The sequence below is a fragment of the Periophthalmus magnuspinnatus genome, chromosome 13 (genome assembly GCF_009829125.3).
Source record: "Periophthalmus magnuspinnatus isolate fPerMag1 chromosome 13, fPerMag1.2.pri, whole genome shotgun sequence".
NCBI classification, from domain to species: domain Eukaryota; kingdom Metazoa; phylum Chordata; class Actinopteri; order Gobiiformes; family Gobiidae; genus Periophthalmus; species Periophthalmus magnuspinnatus.
The window spans coordinates 5,422,851-5,443,396 of NC_047138.1; the positions used below are offsets into that span (position 1 = coordinate 5,422,851).

General features: G+C 40.0%; 1 protein-coding gene across 2 annotated transcripts in view; it reads right to left on the reverse strand.

Moving 5' to 3' along the window:
* The window catches only part of LOC117380038 (rho GTPase-activating protein 42), a 78,522-nt gene extending 76,397 nt beyond the window's left edge, over positions 1-2,125 (reverse strand). The window contains exon 1 of one of the 2 annotated variants that reach the window (XM_055225857.1): positions 1,877-2,125. In XM_055225857.1, the coding sequence (XP_055081832.1) occupies positions 1,877-2,030 (154 nt within the window). In that variant the 5' untranslated portion in view covers positions 2,031-2,125. The remainder of the gene's footprint in view (positions 1-1,876) is intronic. The other variant, XM_055225858.1, reaches the window with a different exon arrangement.
* Between the last annotated feature and the right edge of the window lie 18,421 nt (positions 2,126-20,546).

Sequence of the window (20,546 nt, forward strand, 5' to 3'; positions counted from 1 at the left end):
CCTGCAGCCGCTGTCACTTCACTGTACAGATCCTCCATCTCACACAAACTAGCCCTGAAACTATAGCTCACTGTTTGATTAAATGACTCTATTATTAACTAATATCTAATCATTAGAAAGCTAAAAGCGAGTTATTCCAGACACTTGTGTTGAAAGTTAGATCTGCTGTTGTCTTTTCCTGATGCACATGCACACTAACTAAAAATCACCTCATGTCCGATTCCTCCATGGGTTTATCAGGGGGTTTATTCAGCGCTGTTCGAGCCTGGTGTGGTCCTCAGTTTGCACACACAAGCCTCTATAACAACCTGCTGGCCTCTCCAGTTGTAAAAGCACATGCTAACGAGATGATGCAGTCTGCTCAGTGGCCGGTAGTGTGTACTAAAGAACATCATGACTTCAACCAGACTTTAAATGGGCAGACGTAAGGGGAAAATGGGATTATTTGAAAATATTTTGATATAATTTACTTATAGTTTTGACTATACTGCCTGCCTTGATTGCCCTGACTGTATACCACTGTAAATGAAGTATATAAAGCACCTACTGCAGACTCGGCCTGTCACAATAACACACTTTGAAGAGCAACTGATACAGAAAAATTTCACAATAAACAAAAATATTGAAAGTACCACTGATATAATGACCCTAAAGCCTTAAAATCCCAATAAACATTGTTCTAAATGTAGTTAAATAAAACACTAGTATTTAGCGAGGTATAATTATCTCCAGCTCTAGTGTATTGAACGTTGATAAAGTCATTATTGTAAGAGTCCTACAGCAGAATATCTAATTCACTGTAAAACCAGCGACTCACTGTTCAAACCCGGGTTTCACAGTCGCACTTGTGTTGTCAGAGCAGGTAGTTGTTTAATCATTGCTGTGCTGATTCATCCTGGAGTGAAATGACATGGCTGATACTGATTTAGTGCAGTGTTTCACTTTAATGACTTTAATGATCTTTTCTTTCCTGTTGCTCATCAAGTGCAAAACAACATGCTGTAATTCTGTCTCTTTTTATTCAGAAGAACAATCAGGCAATAAATAAGGACCCAGATCTATGTCTATAATGTGTCAGAAGTTCAGTTAACTGCAATAGTGCTATCATTGTCTATGCAGTGTGTGATGAGTGCATGTCAAAGATTTAAAGTGTCTTCATGAGGCAGCTGTAGTCTGGGACGTTTTAGACCAGGGGCGCCAAACTCAATTTCACAGAGGGCCAAGTTGCATAGAAAAAAAAAATATGACTGTAACTGCCTATCTACTGATAAACTGACATTTTAAGACAGTCATACATTTAAATTTACCTTGTCGTGGCCACATAAAATGACATGGCGGGCCAGATTTCGCCCCTGGGCCTTGAGTTTGACACGTGTGTTTTAGACCATTTAATGTAATTCTTGTCCATGATCGACTGAAGTATGTAAATTAGTGAATAATAGTGTGCAGTTGTGTAAAGGCTACAAAACCTACTGAACAATTTCACCTCGTGGGCCAAGCCAGCGGACTCTGGGGCCACTTTACGCAAGAGCCATCAGGAGCCAATTACAACCAGCCCTTGTTCAGCGCAGCCAAGAAAGACAAACGAGATAAATGCGCTGGAAACACACCAATATGTCTCTATCTCACCCACGGACATCATTTAGGTCCTTTCATCAGCGTTACAATGTTTTTATTCCACATAAAAGAGCACATTTGGTCAGTGGAGCTCAGTAGGGACCGCGCGGGGCTGCGTGGGCATCGTGGACACGCTCTACAGAAGAAAGTGTCCTCTAATTGCGCGACGCTCGTGTCTTTACGTGGACACGCTCGTGGACTGCGCAGTGGATAATTGGTGGTCCGCAGACACGCACGGAAAAAGCCCCGGGTGACTTACTTTTGAGCGCGCTGATGAGTAAGTTTCCATCCTTGATCAGATCTTTGATGAATTTATTGGTGTGCTCCAGCTCTATTTCGTGGCACTTGAGTCTTTCTCTGAAGTCTGGGCTGTCCAAAAACGAGTCGCTAAACTCGAGCGTGGGGAGTCCCATTGTCGCTGCGCACAAAAATAAAGGAGTTTTCAAAGCGAACTCGACATAAACGCTTTTTCTGTCTCTTCACTCAGGAGAACACTCGTCTCTGTGGGTCCCTAAAAAGTTTTGCTGCTCCGCTCTCATCACTTCCGCCTCCACTCTGCGCACCCTGCGCCTCTGGGACAGGCCGGTGGTCTTCTGACTCCTGCTGGATACTTGGAGAAAACTTTACAACCTTCAACAAAGGCGTCCTGGGCTGGATATTTGACTCTGGGTCTTATTTATTGTCATTTCTTTTGGGTGAAAGACCCTGATGACCCACTTACAGTAACAGTCCTACTGGGTTATAGTTTGAGTAAAATCAGGGCAGTCTAAAAGGTGCAGTTACCTTTTATTAGTAATGTGTGAAAACAGGCCTGGTAGTTTTGATATAGAAGTTGTAACAGCCTAAAGTAGAACTTTGTTTCTTAACACAGTCATAAGCTCCACATATAAGTAGGACTAAGTAGGACCTAGGCCTATTTATTCGGCGTACAACAATAAACTATCCCAAAATGCAATGTGACAGGATAAAGCCTGTAGTAGTAGTTAGTTTGGCCAAGATGTATTTTTTTATATATATATATATTTAGTCTGCATAAAATAGCTACCGGTACTTTATTAAAGTGATGCTAAATTAGTGGATAATTGCTAATGTAAAAGCCAAGGCAAAAAATACCAAATGTGTGGTGTGACGAGTGCTGCTGTGTCACCTGGAAAAGTTTTATCGCTGTTGCTCCAAATTGAGCATGTAGTTGTTTTTATGCAAGACCCCAATAGCCCTTACCTCCCATTGCATCAGTGAATTTGAGAACAAATAACACATTATTATAGTGCCGCTGTTGGACTGTAGCTTATTGCTAAGCTGATTATATTGGCTCATTTTGGTAAACTATAGGCTGTTGCACTATATGTGCATTTTCAGGTCACAAACTTTAGAAATATGAATTATGAGTTATGATTGTTGCTCTCAGCTTTGGGATTTCAGCTAATACCTTGATAAATTGAGGTAATTAAGCTTTTACTTAATAGAGTCAAAGGAATTTGTCATACACTTCTTACATCTGAAAGATTTGGATAATGATGTCACTGTTCAAATGAGTATTATGGCATTTACTCGGGCGGCTCCTGTCACTGCTGTGGCACTAAGCCTGGATGACACTTTCTTACTCTGCATCAGGGCCATTACTTAAGCCTGCGTGTGTTTTTGCCTTGGCCACAGACAAATTAAAATGCATAAATAATTTACTTCTTCACTATCAAGTGCAGACCAGACCATGTAGACTGAATGTAGTATTTTTTCAATGTCATTTGGAAGGCAGCCCTGTGCTCCTCTTCCTTGATAACTAGCGCACAACCTTTACTAATAAGAGCCTGGTTTGACTGGAGGAAGCAGGAAGATAAATCATGTGCGACAGATAACCTTCCCCTGCAGCACCATGCAGCCACTGCTTAAGTTGTTACTGCGTTAATGTCATGTTCCAGCAGCAGAAACTAGTGATGCCACTAATCCAAATACCAATTATAAATAATAACATAATCCTATATACTGTGTTAAACATAACATTTATTCATATAAGTTACTCAATACTTCAGTAGCAGCTCAAACCCTCTAAAGTCCAGAGATTGTTGACAGATTGTGTGTTTTGTGATTAGAAGCTTTTGTTATAAAAGCAGAGAGTGTATAACTAAAACATATAGCACATAACTCTTATGTAGATTTTATTTTTAAATCACTACCTCTGTGTTATTCTTGATTGCATTTTTGCAGCTCATATACAGAGTAATAAGACGGCTGAGGAAGGACAGCTGCACAGAACTGGAGCAGGCTTCAGCTGCACCTGCAGGACATAGCACCTGTATCTGCTCTCACACATTTGCATCAGAGGTGATGAAATTTAAAGCCTGGCAGTGAAACCAAATATGAGCCATGAGCAAATGATTGGGAGGTGTAACACCCTCATTGGGGATACCACTAAAATGATATTAAACATTCACAAGACAGAATTGGCCATGGAGGGTTAGGGTGCCCAGTTTGCTGGGGGATATGTAATTACTGCTGTCATTATTATGCCCTTGCAGGCCTCATCCATTCACAGAATTGGAGGGAACGTAATGGTTGGCTGCACAGGTATCTCTCTAAGACTATAGCTAAATATACAGGAAACAGCTGTGTGTCGTTTTGGGCAATGTGAAAAACACAACACAGTGGTGTGGTCTGAAGCGTGGCTAATTGCAAACCTAAATAGCTGCCTGTGGAGTCATTGAGAGAAATCTGCTTTAATTAAGATAAAACTTAACAGAGATGAGTGCCAGATCTTTGGGTATTGCACATTTATACTCATCATGTAAACACTGGTCCACAGAGACGTGATGGGACCAAAGCTGAGTGAATGAGACATATTCTACACGGTGCACTCCTCCCATGTGCCACACACTCCGGTCTTGTGTGAAACATAGTGAGCAGTGCACAGATCTTGAGAATCCATGCAGAATATGAGTCGATTACCTCAAAATGACGTACAGTGAAGTGCATTCTGATTTATTTGGTGCTGATGTGTGGCTCACTCTGAGGTCTGCTCTCATCCCTGTAGTGAAGGGGGTCCATCATGGCTGTGTCAGCCCTCAGTCTGCAGTCCCCAGGGCCACTTTGTTACGCTGACACAAGCAGAGAAATGTGATATATTAGTGGGAACCCTGTTGCTCTGACTTAATTGTGGTGTGCTCTCTTCAGAGCTAAACTGGGTTATTGGGTGAAACACAACAACTGTAAGACAGATAAAAATAGGTCTTTGCTTTGCTCTCATTTCCTCCTGAAATTGCAGCCATACAAACTTTAACATGTCACATTTGACACGCTTTTCAATGGCCTGGTCACTGCCAAAAGGAAACGTTAGTCCTTGAAGCTTTTACAGAAAATCTTGGGCTGCAGAAAATATTTGAAAGTGTCACAGTGGTGTAATTAAAGATTCTACACAAACAAATGTGCTGTAAAGTGTTGATTGGTCTTGTGAAGGCAATTATGCATTATGTACTGCATTCCCTAATTAACAATTGACACCAATGTGCATTCTCTTAATCTAAATCAGGTATTACGGTAATTGCATAATTTCCGGGTGGCACTTTGCTGAGCTCCAGAGGACAGCTTTGAGCCTTTTAGAACAAGGCCTGTCACTGTTTCCCAGCTCATGATTAATGACCCTAATTTAGGCATTTTTTTAATCCAATCAGACGCTGACATTTCCTATCAGATGAGCCCTCCCTCATTCTTCCCGTTGTTTACGGCATGACAGAGCAATCTGCTCAGAGCCAAGTGTCCACCTCTCATTTCTGTGTCTATGACGTGTGAGCAGTTGTGTGCGATTACCTGCTCTTACACAAAGAGGCATCTCTGAGCCCGGCACCGTCCACTGGTACTGTATTTATATTGCTTCTGACTGGATGCTGGAAATTGGGACGTTAAGCTTTTTTAGCTCCAAATGCCACCGCCGCATACAATCTACACTGATGTCAGGTAAAGGACACTTCGTCTGGAAAATGTTGATGCCAGAGAGTAAATGCAATAGAGCACACATGAAAGCCTCACTAGTGAGTCACTTTTGACTTACAAATCTTCACTAAAAAGGACTTGTTCACACAGGCAAAGCAGTCCGATTTTTTGCCTCATTGACCTTCACAGGGATAACTGTCCAGGAAGACCCCAGGCATGCATTTACTCTGAGCTGATGAATTGCTAAAGCCACTCCTGCAGACTTGCAACTATTCTTTTGCTCACAACTTTGGCTTTAATTTGAAGATACAGAATTTTCACACAATGCAGCACATTGTTGTTTACCACTGTGAACCCAGTGAAATGTACTCTGGGCCTCTGCGCACTGGCCCCCACTGCGCCGGGCTCACCCATCTTCACTCTGAATGGGAAACAGTAGCGGGTGCTTAGGAGATTTGACTTCACTAGAGAGAAGCCTTTGTTGTTATTTTGAAAATCGGATCCAGGATGGCACAAGATGCTGGCAACTGTTTTTGATTTCATCCAAACGGTGCAAAGTCTTTGATTCCATTTTAACTCAAAGAATATTTCACATCAGATAGCCCACCTCAGTGAAAAATGAATGACTCGTATCTCTTTATGAGGAGGAAAATAAACCCCCACCTCCTTCCAAAAAACAAAAAAAAAGTTACACATCGCACCTTTAACTGAATACTTCACATTTTAGACAGTACAGGGAAAAAAAACACATTTCTTGTCTTGGTGCAATCCCTAAGCAACAGCTTGCATATAAAACTGGACCATTTTCTTTTGCTTCTTATTCCATCTGGACCAATGCTTTTATGACTGTCATTTCATTGGGAAGTTATTGTTCCTTTCCAAGTACTGAGGAAATTTTGTGCACTGACTAAACAGATGGCTGGAAAAAGTACATGCGAAAAGGTATTGAGTATTGAATCTTACTGACTCTGTACAATCTGGGCAAAAGCATTTTCATTGATCATGCATATTACAACAGACACTTTAAGTACTAGTTGTTCTTGTAGCCTGTAAGAGTACATTTTTATATTCTCCGTATAGATTGAATATTCTCGTTCAGTGATATAACAGACTGAGCGCTGACCTTGCAATCGCCGAGACAGAATACTGGCTACAGGGATAAGATAGAAATGTGAACGCACAAGACAAGACAAGACGTTTAAACTCTGAAAGTACACTTAAAGTTTTACTATATAACATTGTAACTACGCAAGTACCAAGCAGATTAACACCATACCAGTGTAGTGCATCTTTAACACACACTCATATCGACTTATTGGCTTTAAAAATGCAACTTTTTAGATCTGATTGTGAAATATTTCAAAGTAAAAATGTAAAAATGTAAGTTTTTTCTTATTAAATTGTATCTGGTACGAATGACTTTCAATAATAAGAGTAGAATAGGATTTTAAGCGGCAAACATTCATCTCGGTGTCCACGGTTCCAGTCAGGAGTGTGGATAATGAAATATAAGGGGGGGCTGCAGACTGTGCTGTTTGCTGTTGCCGTGGCAGTGCTGGGTTGTGCGCAGAACAAGCCTTCTCATTGACTCTTTTATTAGTATTCGTGGAGCGGAGCAGAGCAGGCAGTTGAGACGCTCTTGATCAGATAAATCAGCATTAAGGTTTTCATCAGAGACAGAATTACACAGGTCCTGGCGCCTTAGTCCCATCCTCAAGGAGTTACAACTTAAATATTCTTCACAAAGTTTTCCAATCATCTTTCTTTTCTTATGCTTGCATTTTAAGCCCATTATTTTTACACTAGGCAAAGTTTTTATAATATATTTCTTTCACTGACTGTAATAAGGGATCGTAGTGATTGTCTGTATTAGATATATACATACAAAGGAAATATCGCTTCGCAAAATTGTTTTAAATATAATATAAGTGTATGGTTATCATTTTACATTGCAAACTGTGAAATTTATTAACATATACAACCACAATTACGACTATGTAGTTGCTTTGCTATTAATTTTTGGACTGCGTCAGCTTGTGCTTTTTGTGACGGTCCCTTGTGTAGTTTGCATTTGTACTCCTGTTTTTTTGTGGGTTTTTTTGAGGTGCAGTGGCTGGAAGTGTCCACCCGGGGACCTACTACGGCTCATCGAGCTCCGGGTATAAAAGTCCCACTTCCATCGCCGCCTCGCCCCTCTATCTCTGTCAGACTCCGCCTCGTGCCGACCCGCCACCTCCGCTTTTTTCTTTTGCACCTCAAGCACTTCAACACAATACACACACACGCACATCCACAAAACACAGTCCACATACTCTGATAACAAGAACAGACTTATTGTTTTAAATAAATCCCGCAAAAGTGTTCAAACTCTGCACTTTCTTTGTTATGGTCTTTTGAGCCGAGGCCATGGCATACTGTATCACGTATTAATAGTTCGGTAAAACTTTAAAAAAATTAGACCTTAATTAGTCAAACTAAAATGTGAAAAAAGACTTAATTTAGAAGAATGATTCAAGCTTGGCAACAATTAATGCTTTAACCTTTACTCCTACCTTAAAGTACCTGATTTCCACTGTTCTAAAAACATGAAAAACTGAACTACTTCATTTTAAAGTTTTCATCTTGGTGGTCCAGAGTTAGGCTTTTGCGCTCTTACCATATGCATTATCCGTCTCTGTGAGTTTATACGCGCTTATATGTGCTTTTCACAACTCTCAGACACCAGTCCTGAGTTTTGCTGTAGCGGTAAAGCAAACAACAACTCGCACGCTAAACCACACTTCTGGATTAGTGGAATAAAAGTGAAATGATATGCTTTATAATTAGATGCCGACACCACGCTGCAGACTTATTTTGACCTCAAGAGCTGTACTGGAGCAAGACGAACGTGTGGGAAAAACTCAGGTACAGGTTGTTTAATGAAGCACCGTAGTGACTAAACCTGAATCCGTCTGAATAAACTATGTGGTCATTATGAAGTTTTTTGTTCATACTTTGTCCAGATTAATTAAGGCAGGGGTGTCCAAACTTTTTGCAAAGAGGGCCAGGTGAAAGTAAAGGTGAAAATGTTTGGGGGCCGACCATTTGGCCCGATCATTCTTTGAACCATTCATATTAAATGCAAATTAACAATTTTTTTTTTTTTTTTTTTTTTTTTACTTTTTATTGCAAATGGCTTTCACCTTTCAAAAGCAAAATGAATGGAAAAAAGTAAACATTTAAACTGGTTTTGAAAATCACAATATTAATGAATTAATTAACTGAGATTTTAATATGTATTCACCTCAGAAGAACAAATAACCTGCACTAATGTGAAGGGTGAAACTGAGATCTAAACTGTAGTAAATAAACCAGGTCTGGCTCAAAGACAATGGTTTTGATGCACAAAATGTCACACAGGTGAGAGTTAGACTTGTCCTCGCACAGTTCTTGTCTTCTCACACAAATACGTCAAACCAAACAAACAACATTTTCTTAGCAAAGGTTCAAATTTCTTTAAACCTGTCTTTATCCAGCTGGCGATAAAACTCAGCTTGAATATGTGCATTTTACACTGGTCAACACAACACAACATAACACAACACACATAATTATTTTATTCCAGAGGCTGCGGGCCAGTAGAAATTTGTGCATGGGCCGCAATTGTCCCTCGGGCCGTACTTTGGGTATGTCTGAATTAAGGAGTACTGTAGTCCCTCGTTTATCTTGAGGGTTACGTTCTATAAATAACCCGCAATAATAGTCAGCTTTATTTTTTTCAGTTGTTATACATGTTTTAAGGTGTAAAGCCCCTCACCACACACTTTACACACTTTCCTCAGTCTGCAAATCCGCAAAACAGCGAGGCCACGAAAGGTGAACCGCGTTACAGTGAGGGAAAACTGTAGTGTTATAGTATTTCTACTAGCGCTGTTCCTTCTACTGTAATACTGCTGCATTCCCCACTTACCTCAGCACAAGGTCAAATATTTGCATCCAGAAAAGCAATCGCATTTTTGTAGGTTTTGCCCCGTGATTGTAAAACGAGATTCCTTTTTTTTTTACGTTATGTGACAAGATGGCAGATGTTGAGTATACTGCATCCTAGCGAAATACTTTTGCTGCCTAGACTGAATAACAGTTACGGGATCAATTTCTTTTGGGAAAATATATTGGTTTATTGAAGGAAAGCTCCCACAAACGCAATCTACGCTTTTTGCTGGCAGACACATTCACTTTGAAGTAAGTTTAATAACTACGCAGCTTTCAATTTTAAAGACACCCAAGAACAGAGGGTCCACTGGAGATTGAGTGATCACGGCTTTGTTTGCTTTTTGTGGATCCCTGTAGCTTTAAGCCAGGTAATTGAAAAGGAGGAGAAATAAAATCTCTTTGGTCATGGCTATAAATGGCCCTAGACAATTTAAATGCAGTGTGAAGAAAGAGTCTATCAAAGGCTATTCTTGTTCAGCGATGACTTTCATGAAGTTAGGTTTATAATGAATTCAAACAAACTAAAGGTCCTCTCAGTTATCTGCAGTGAATGTGACCTGACCAGAAAAGCTTAGCAAACAGCGTTATAATGTTGTAGGAGGTTGTTTAAGTAAGTTTCCCTGATATATATTCAAATAATGCAGTATTATTTCTACAAAAACGCGGTGTTATGGAAGCTACAAAATGTTTTCCTTGATGAATATGGTTTGTTCTTGTTGTGGATTGCTTTATTTTGAGAATTTTTGATGTAAATTTGTAAGAACATGCATTGGAATTTCAGTCTAAGTTTGAGTTTCTTTTCTTTTTTTTTTTGTTTTTGTTAGGCGTCTAGTTTAGTTTGGGCATTATATATGTTTACCATTGTACTAAAGCATCATTTGAGGTCAGGATTTAGCAATGAACGTGTGGAAATAGGTCTCTGGGTGTGGCACTACGGCGCCCCCTCCTCCTGATGACGTAAGTTTCCGATAAAATAGCAAAAGAACTGAAGAAGCGGTTTGGATGAGCAGCGAAACATCTTCACTCCTACAACGATTTGTCCAGTTGACAGATTCAAACTTCATCTTTTGCTACGGATCGGACCTGGACGACTGAGGGATTACGCAGATTTCACAGCGTTTTGCATCAAGGAACCACTCACCTGTTCACACGCACATTCATACACCAGCGTACGCCAACGCTCGGGGCAAAGTGGGTTGAATGTCTTGCCAAATCTGAACCATCAACCTTCGCTGGACAAAATTCGAAGCCACTGTCACTCCAAAACAGCACCACCTTAACCTTAGCATAACTGTTAAGGTGCAATTCATGGTCCAAAAAGGGAGATTTGTCCTTATTTGCGCCATCTTTTTCTCGATTTTGAGCTATATTTGTGGTCAGAAGTACACAAACTACAAACTACAAACTACTTCTTCTCGAAACTCTTGTCGTATGTTGCTTGGCTTGCAAACACAGACTCATTATCTTAGAGCAATCAGTGCAAATAAATACATGATCTCTAATTATCGGGGTAAGGTCAGAGCTAATGACTGTCTTATGCATCAATACAAAACACATCAGAATGATCCACAGCTACATGTCCTTAGCCAAGCACAAAGCGGGTAAATAAGCAAAAGGGGGAGAGGCGAGTGCGTTTGACAGAAGCTCAATAATCCAAGGTCGGGGCATTTAACAGACAAAGACAAAAGGCTTATCTAACCACTTTTCCTTTGCCTCCCATCACCAGCAATGCCAGTCAAAGCCAATGAGTGACAGTGTCCGCTTTAAAGATTTATGCTAATCTGGGAGGCTGTGAGGAGAGCGCCAAGTGGGGCTGTTGTGAGCTGCCAGTGTTTGTAATAGAGAAGATTGGCAAAACTGTTAAGACATGTATGTAGATCTAAAGTGCTTTAAATATGAGAAAACCTGGCATATGGAAGGAGAAGTCAGTGTAATGTTATGTACTGGCACTCAGACTGGATAAACAGAGAATATAAACTAGATAAAGAGTTGATTTACTGTTTAAAAAGTAGGAATCATAGGCCAGGATTCTGCGGAGGGTCAAGGAGGTAAAGGCACTTTCACGTTCTGTACATTTTTGACTGAAATATTTCAAGTACTTCAGTTTTTAATCATGGACATAATGAGTTTTACTGCATATTAAAAATGAACAGGACTAGTATCTCACTAATTAAATTAACAAAGCCAAATACAGAAACAAGTCGCTTACGCCAGGTTTAAAATTGTTAAAATGATTAGTTGCATTTGGAAGAGCGTTTGACCGGATGGAGATGTTATGGCACAATAATACTGAATGTACTTTATCAAATATCCAAGGACACGAGCTAGTGATGTCACCAGGCCAAGTTAAAAGGTAAGATCTGTGAAGAGGCGACCCCACTCACAGCGAGGAGGAGTGTTTTTATCTGCACTTAAGCACATTAAATAAATAAAAGATAGTACTTCGTGTTTTCTTAATTAAACGTATCACGTAAAAAGTTAATTTCTTATTTATTCATTAATTTTTACATGATTTATCTTATTAAAAGAAAACACAAAGTTTGTTAGAAAAAAAAAAGAGAGAAATAGAGAAAAGACAAAGTGAAATTTCAAAACGTTAACTTCTGTGTGTACTGTTCTTGGCAAAGTAGAAACATCCAGGAGTCAATCAGGTGGACCCCCTCCAGAAAGGTTTCATAGTGGATCTTTAAAGGTGCTGAACCGGATTTTTACTGTCTTACAAATGATTAAAAGTCGGGATGGCTAAAGCCTCCCGCGCATCCTAATTATTCACCACAATGAGCTGCGCTTTTCACAACTCTCAGAGACCAGAGCAAAGTTTTCTGTGGCGGTATAGATAACAACTAGATTATCTGATCGTTACAGTAAAATACTTTCTAAATAGATGCAGAGAGCGCGGACGTCTGTACTGGCCTGGGTCAAGACACATTTTGCTCAAATACTTCATACACCTTTAAACAAGATAGCGTACGTATGGAGTTCCTGAACACACAAAAAAAAAGAGTAAGATTTGATAAAACTTCACAAACTTCCTAATTTCTGGAGTGTATCAGCATGCATCAAGTCCTGTATCACTCCGATGCTCCCAGTCAATGTTTGTTTAGGTTTATGTTGCTCTTCAAAGCCGATTATCCCATTGGCTTTCATGTGTGGGGTGTGACTTTTCCCTTTTTCCGATGCAGACTGATCAAACATGTCGAGTCGGATGGGAGAAGGACAAGGTTAGGCGGATATTCTGATGCTCAGGTGTGACAAATCCTTCAGTGAATTTGCCGCTAAACAGCTGCAGCCTGCAACAGAGCACAGAGCGGTGAGGATGCAGCGCCAGCCAAGAGATACACAACAGCTCATTGTCCGACAGCCTATGGAGCCTTTCACGGCCTTGTTAGAATGAACATAATAAGCAAATGTGTTGTAAACTAGATTAGCAACAGCTTGGCAATAACTTTTGCATTATACTCAACTCAAGCTTATTTGAACCTCAGCGTTTAAGAGGGTAGAAGGCAGTATTAATACAATCAACAGCAACGGCTTTAACAGTTGTGATGTAATATTGTGTCGATAAAGATTTGTTTCCCCTTTTTCCTCGTGTTTTATTTTAATCTGGTTTCACTGATTTGAATAACCTGATTTGTACACTTCCTGGTAACTCGGGAAGACTGTAAATCTCCTCGTTCCTCGCTTTTTTGCGTCTTGCTTAAAGGTACAACAACAATTTCAAAACAATAATCTAGTTTAAACGACAAACCCTCCGGAAAATGAACCGATCTACCTCAAATCGTGTCGACGCCGGTATTCGGTAGTAGCATTTTGATGAGACACTTGTAACATAACATCATTGTCCAAATACATACGGCTGTAATTGTTTAGACTTGTGTCACTTCACGTTTCTCACACCAACGCACACTGATAGGACGATAATTTATGTGATGTATAAAGTGATCTGGTTTAACTTTGGCATTTACTGAGCGCACTTTTCTTGAGGTCATGTTAATTACTGAGCTTAATCACGTTCCTAAAGGCTACACATACGCCGCTGTGCTCTAATGCGCTGAACACGGGGATATTTCATGCAAACACATTGTAAGTAGGCTGCCTGGAACAGAGAAAGAGCGGGGACACATTAGTATAGTTTCTGCTTAAACAGTATTTCCACATCTCATGAATACAATAGCCCATATGAATGCCCGCGTGTTCCTTTAGCACCCCGGCTTGTATTTGTCACTCTGCTACGGGATATAAATAGCTGGTGAGCACAAGATTTGCTGGTTCATAGACAGCTCATTAGTATGCGAGGCAGGGATGCTAAACCAAGTCAGGATTTCAACAAGGCCCAGTGGAAATGCGGAGAATATTATAACATTATGGCAGAAGTGCAAAGTGCCGGCGTGGTTTTCATCAGTGCTGGGAGCTGTCAGGACAGTGGGCTGCTGTACAGTCCCCTGAGGGAAAACATAGCCCTGATCAGATCTGCTGCACTCGGGCTTGAATTCACCTGTCGACGGCTCAGGAGGAGGAGGAGGTGGAGGAAGGAGGAGGAAGAGGAGACTGCTTTTTAAAAATAAGCTTCTCCATTTGTGAAGGCTGCTGTCTTTTCTGATAAGTATAAGGGCAGACATTTAGCTCGCATTAATATCAGTTTAAATCCCGATTAGCATTCACTACAGAGGTGTGTATGTCCCTCCTGCTGACCAAATAGAAAGGTCCTTAAAATACTATCAATGCAAAATGATGACCGATATTTAACTTAATGAGAGTGTTAGGTCGGCGGCTCACGTCTCATAACACTGAGTTGTGTACAGTACTGGATTTCTGATAGTTTGGTAACAGGTTAGAATTACTATATACACGGCCCGCACAAAAAATAAAAAAATAAAAAATAAAGTCGCCATCTGGATTTAACTAAGAAAATATGTTCGAGTCTCCTTGGTCAGGTCTAGGTTCAGCAACAGTCTGTGCTCAAACCTGAATATACTGAATGACCAGGTTATTCCATCAATTTCCATCGATTTTTTCTTCCCTGATGACACGGGCATATTCCAAGACGACAATGTCGGGATTCATCGGGATCAAATTGTAAAAGAATGGTTCAGGAGCATGAACACAGAGAGAGAGGGAGAAAAAGGGAGAGAAAGGGAGGCTGAGAGGGAGAGAGGAAGAGAGAAAGAGAAGCAGGGAGAGACAGAGAGAGATGGAGAGGGGGAGAGAAAGCAGAGAGAGGGTGAAACAGAGGCAGAGAGAGATGCAGAGAGAGAGAGAGAAGAAGGGAGAGAAAGGGAGGCTGAGAGGGAGAGAGAAAGAGATGCAGCGAGAGAGACAGAAACAGAGAGGGAGAAGGGAGAGAGAGAGGGAGAGAAAGCAGTGGAGAGAGGGAGAAACAGAGGCAGAGAGAGAGAGAGATGCACAGAGAGAGAGACAGAGAGAGAGAAAGAGGGAGGGACGGAGAGAGAGAGAGAGGGACAGAGAGAGGAAGAGAGATAAATAGAAGCAGAGAGAGGGAGAGAGAAAGAGAAGCAGAAAGAGAGACAGAGAGAGGGAGAGTGGGAGAGAGCGACAGGGAGAGAGGAAGAGAGAAAGCAGAGAGAGGGTGAAAGAGAGGCAGAGAGAGATGCACAGAGAGAGAGAGAGACTGAGAGAGAGAGGAAGAGAGAGAAATAGAAGCAGAGAGGGAAAGAGAGAGAGAGGGAGGCAAAGAGAGAAAGAGAAGCAGAGAGAGGGAGAGACAGAGACATCATTTTCACACATGGATTGTCCACCACAGAGTCCAGACCTTAAACCCATTGAGAATCTTTGGGATGAGCTGGAGAAGCTTTGTGCAGCGTCAGACTCGACCATCATCAATGCAACATCTGGGTGAAAAATGAATGCAACACTGGATGGAAATAAATCTTGTGACGTTGCAGAAGTGAAATCGAAACAATGCCACAGTGAATGTGTGACGTGATCAAAGCTAAAGACGGAACAACCAAATATTAGAGGGTGTGACCTTTTTTTTTTGGCCAGGCAGTGTATTTAGCCTTAATAAAGCATGAAGTCAGACTTATTCAGAATCTCTAAAACTATTTCTTCAATATGAATTAAGTCTATCTTCGTATTTTATTAGTAAATAGTGCACGGTAGTTAGTAAAAAGTGTTACAAACTGTTCCAACATGTGAGTACATTTGAACTTGAAGTAACTTAAATAAATTTCCGTCTGAATCCTCCAACTTAGTTGCATCAGCATTCTATCACCATAAAACTCGCCCAACACTGTCCAGTGGGAGATGTTTCAGCAGGGCTTACATACACAAACTTCAGCTTCCAAAACAAGACCCAAGATCCATGTTGTTATTTGACCAAATGGCTAGTTCTGTGAGCCTTTACCATTGTTTGAAGAGGCACAAAGACAGTTTTGTGTGGAAAAAGGCTAAACTCAGATTAGCTTTGGCAGTCAAACAAGCTAAACAGAGCCTCAGCAGAGCAAGCGGTAATCACAAAGTGGTGTGGAAAGCCTTGTAACAGCAGCACTTAAAAGCAAAACGCTCCAAAATAAGCCCAGAGGAAATCTTTTGAAGATTATCCACCCATTGCACAAGTTAAGACATCCAGCCGGATATTGTAAAAGCCATATTACATTGATTTTGCGCCAGCGTACAATGGATATCAGTGGCTCTATTGATTCTGCTGGCTCTGTATACATTTAAACGGCTAATATGACTTATGTTGAAGTTAGCGTTCCATTTTGGTCCTAACCTTTTGAATCACACCGCACAATATACTGTTCTCGTGATGTGGTAGCTACACCCAGTGCGCTAACAAAGTTTTCTGGAAACTGCGTGTACAAAATCAATATCTAACAGAGTAACACAATTTAAGTTATAATACAATTTACAGGCAACTTGGAAACTTGCTTTGGAAAAGTATGAGTTGGAATCGTTGAACATTGAACACATGTAACGAACGCTCTTTGAGATTCTTCGACCCATGATGCCTGCCTCGTGTTTGTGAAAAAAGGAAGAGCATTGTGATCCTTTTGTTACGGTAGAGTGGGATAATTTTATAGCACTGACGCTCGTTTCTTTTGCTACACGTTAATTATCAAAAAAAACTATTCACGAGTTACCCTTCAGCTGACCAGAAACTCCAATCACAGCACATACTCCAAAAACACTACCACATACTGCGAAAATAAATAGAAACAACATTCATAAATCATGTTTCCTCACTCACGTTGTTTTCTTCTTACTGTGATAAGAATTGTGCGTCCGACAAAGACGATAAATGGCGCTTCAACAATAAGCTTATCTGAACATGTATGTACGCATGGACGTTTGGAGTCTCATTTACAGAGAGGAGTGTGCACGCAGCGATGTGTGAAGAGGAAGCCTCGACAGCTACACTATTATGAGATGATTTATAGTAATTCTCACAGTGCGGGCATCTGCTTTGTTTCCATGCCTTTTCTCTGCTGGTCCCCATGGCTTCCTCCTGTCCTGTATTTTTGCCTACGCTTTGTCTGGACCATAAAAGACATGTCTATTTGTCTATTTGAGCAGGTTTTTTCCTTTAACTGTCCAGTCCACCTGAGTATATCCATCTGGGAGTGTTATCTTGGATCTGTAGCATCTTTATAAAAAGGAATCAGAACAAGAAAGTGACATGCGAATCCCCTGAACTTCTGAGAGGTTTTGAATAGGCTTTTCCCTTTTCATCATCGTCATCATCTTTTACGTTTGGAAGGACACACCTCACGTAAAGGCTCACAATGCAGCTTTTCTGGTTGGGAGTATGTGACTTTGCGGTGCTTTAAATGCTAAACAATATACCTTGAAAAACATGAATTCTTAATGAGCGTAGAGTCGCCTTTCTGCAGATCTGACCTATAACTTGGCCTGATGGCATAGAGATCATTTTAATGTCGTAGTATTAACATCTCTACTGAAACGGGCACGTAGCAGATCGTTTACAAAAAAGTTACATTGTGCAGTTTTAAATGTCTGGTAATATTAAGATCACATTGTGGGACAAGCAAGATATGACAAATACAGTTAAGGCAAAGAAGGGCAATGCGAATTTACATTTAAACCAACCAGACACGGATACGTCTATATTTAGTCTAGTATATAGTGAATTTGTTTTATGTACCGATGTTCCTCTATATTTTTGGACTTTACCAAGGATAATTAGAGCTCTTGAAACTTGCTTTGCCTAATCAAGCACAAAGCGATACCTGATCTGACCACCTGCCATTCCGGTCCAAAGTGGGGCTAAAGAGCACCACTCCTGAGAGCAATTTCCCCATCCGAGCCAAGAGTCAATAAGGTCAAACAGAGGACATTAATCACTGCGTTCCAGAAAAAAAACGCCATGGAACAAGTGGCTCTTAGCTCAGACATTTGATGCATTCTGTAGGTTTAGGCCGTGCACCTCATTAAACGTGAATTGAATTTCTCTTCGTTGGTAGATCTTGCATGCACCACAGTGATAAACCTCTTCTGGCTTCCAATTAAGCCAATACATTTACATGCAGCAGCGTCAGGAAGAGACACGCTCAATCACCTGCGTGTCAGTCTCATCTATCATGCTCTTACTTAGCGCCTTAACCTCCATGTATTGATTTTGTTGCACACGTGTACACCTGATCTCCTGAGATGGTCCTGGAGGAGAGTGGAGCTAGGCTGAACAGAAGCTAGGCTGTTTGATGCAGAGAAACTATATATAAAAACGTGAAAAAAGTGAGAGGGGTTGTGTACACTGTCAAAAGTGAATGATTTAAGCCTTGAGCGAATTGGCAGTGTGTGTGCAGCATGTTCACACTGTTGCTAATATGCAAAGTGAAATGTTTTTCTTGAGGCCATGGTAAACATTAATACAACATTTCCTTGTATTTAGAGGACAGTGGCTCAGTGGTTAGAGCGCTGGTCCCCCAAACTGAAGGTCGGAGAATCGATTCGCGCTCAAACCAAGCTCTGTAGCTGTGTCCTTAGGCAAGATACTTCATCCACGTTGCTTAGTATGAAAGCGGTGCATGCGTGAATGACTGCTGGTGTTCAGACGGGCTGATAGTGTAGACTGGCATCAGTTTGCCCCGGGACAGCTATGACAACAATAGCAGCTTACCAACGCAGTTAATGTAGTGAGAATGAATAATGAGAACTTTGAGAGGCTTCGACAAACCTGTAAAACTTACTACAAGTGTTATTATTATTATTATTGTTAGGCTAAAGCATTTTCACTGAGGGCCACATGAGCAAAATGGCCGCCATCAAGGGCCAGATGTGATTGTGAGGCAGTATAAATATCACTAAATGTATGTGTCATGTAAAATAAATGTAATTACTTTTAAACTTGTTAAATAACTCCCTGTATTTATTACTTACTCAAGTTGCAAATATTACATGTCTGTGTAACTGTGTATCCTCTGATAAACTGACATTTTTAAAAGTGTATCAGGGCACACCTACTGACAGACCTTCAGCTCAGCTTCAAAAAAAGCCTTTTAATTACTGGGCAATTTGTTGTTTTTCTTGAAGACTAACGTGTGCATACTTAGCTCCGTGTTTGGTGTCAAAATGCTGATGTAGATTGTTCACTTTCACAACCGACCGTTGTGTACTTAACTTAAGTAAAACCAAATATATACTCTTTGGGAATAGACAAATTTCCAAACAAATTAAAATAAAAATTAATGATATAGAAATAAAAGTGTATGAAACAAAATTTTTAGGTATCACCATCGATAGTAAAATAAGCTGGAAAGTACATATAAATAATGTAAAAACAAAAATATCAAAAACTATTGCTGTAATGTATAAAATGAAAACTATTTTAAATCAAAAATCACTGTTTATATTATATTGTTCTCTTTTCCTTCCATACCTTAATTATTGTGTGGAAATATGGGGGAACAATTATAAATCCAACATGAATCCTCTATTTTTACTTCAAAAGAAAGTGATTAGGATTGTCAATCAGGCAGAATATTATGCATCCACCAACCCACTCTTTATTAAACTAAAAACATTAAAACTAAACGATCTGGTTGAATTTAATACAGCAGTTGTTATGTATAAGGCCCATAACCACATGCTTCCACACTGTATCCAGGAGCTGTTTAGACCTAGAGAGAGTCGCTATAATCTGAGGGGAATTGGCATCTTCCAAACAACTATGGCAAGAACTACAAAAAAATCTATGTGCATCTCAGTTACAGGGGTTAACTTATGGAATTGTTTGGACAATGAATTAAAAAGCTGCACATCAAAGTATTTAAGAAAATGTATAAATTAAAAATTCTCGAAAAATATAGAGCAATAGTATAACTGTTACTATGACAACTGAACTGAACATTAAAGAACATAGTATAAACTTTGTCTACTACATAATATGAATTATGTAATAGGAAAACTAAATAGTAATAATAATAATTTTGATGATTAAAAATAACATCTATGATCAGGATAAAAAAGGACTACTAATGATTATTATATATACAAATATAAATCCAGAGGTAACTGTAAGAATATAAAAACAAATGTATTTCTTTTGTTGTATACTGTATGTTTTTCTTTAGCTGTGGAATTAGGCAGGCATAAATAAGCTTTGCTTCAGCCTATGCCTTTCAGACACAATGAACAAATTCTATATATGTGTATGTGACTGTGACAATGTTTTATTTATTTTCTGTGTGTGTCTGAATAAACTAACTAAGTAACTAACTAACTGACCGTGCCTCATAACACAAAAAACATACAGGTTTTTCTCCTTGAACTAACACACTTTTATTCACCTTCACCTTTCTTGAAACTGCCAACAATTTTCCTGAACATTCTGGGATCATTTGCCACTCGTTGGAAAAATCTCATTGGTTTATGGTCGATGCACACATTAAAGCAGCACAGACTTATCTTAAAATCACAGTCACGCCTTTCAATTTACCTTCTCGCAGGTCACATAAAATGACGTGGCGGGCCGCATTTCGCCCCCGGGCCTTGAGTTTGACACATGTGGGCTAAAGGAACTAAAAACTTGAAGGTAAACTATTCAAGTCTGG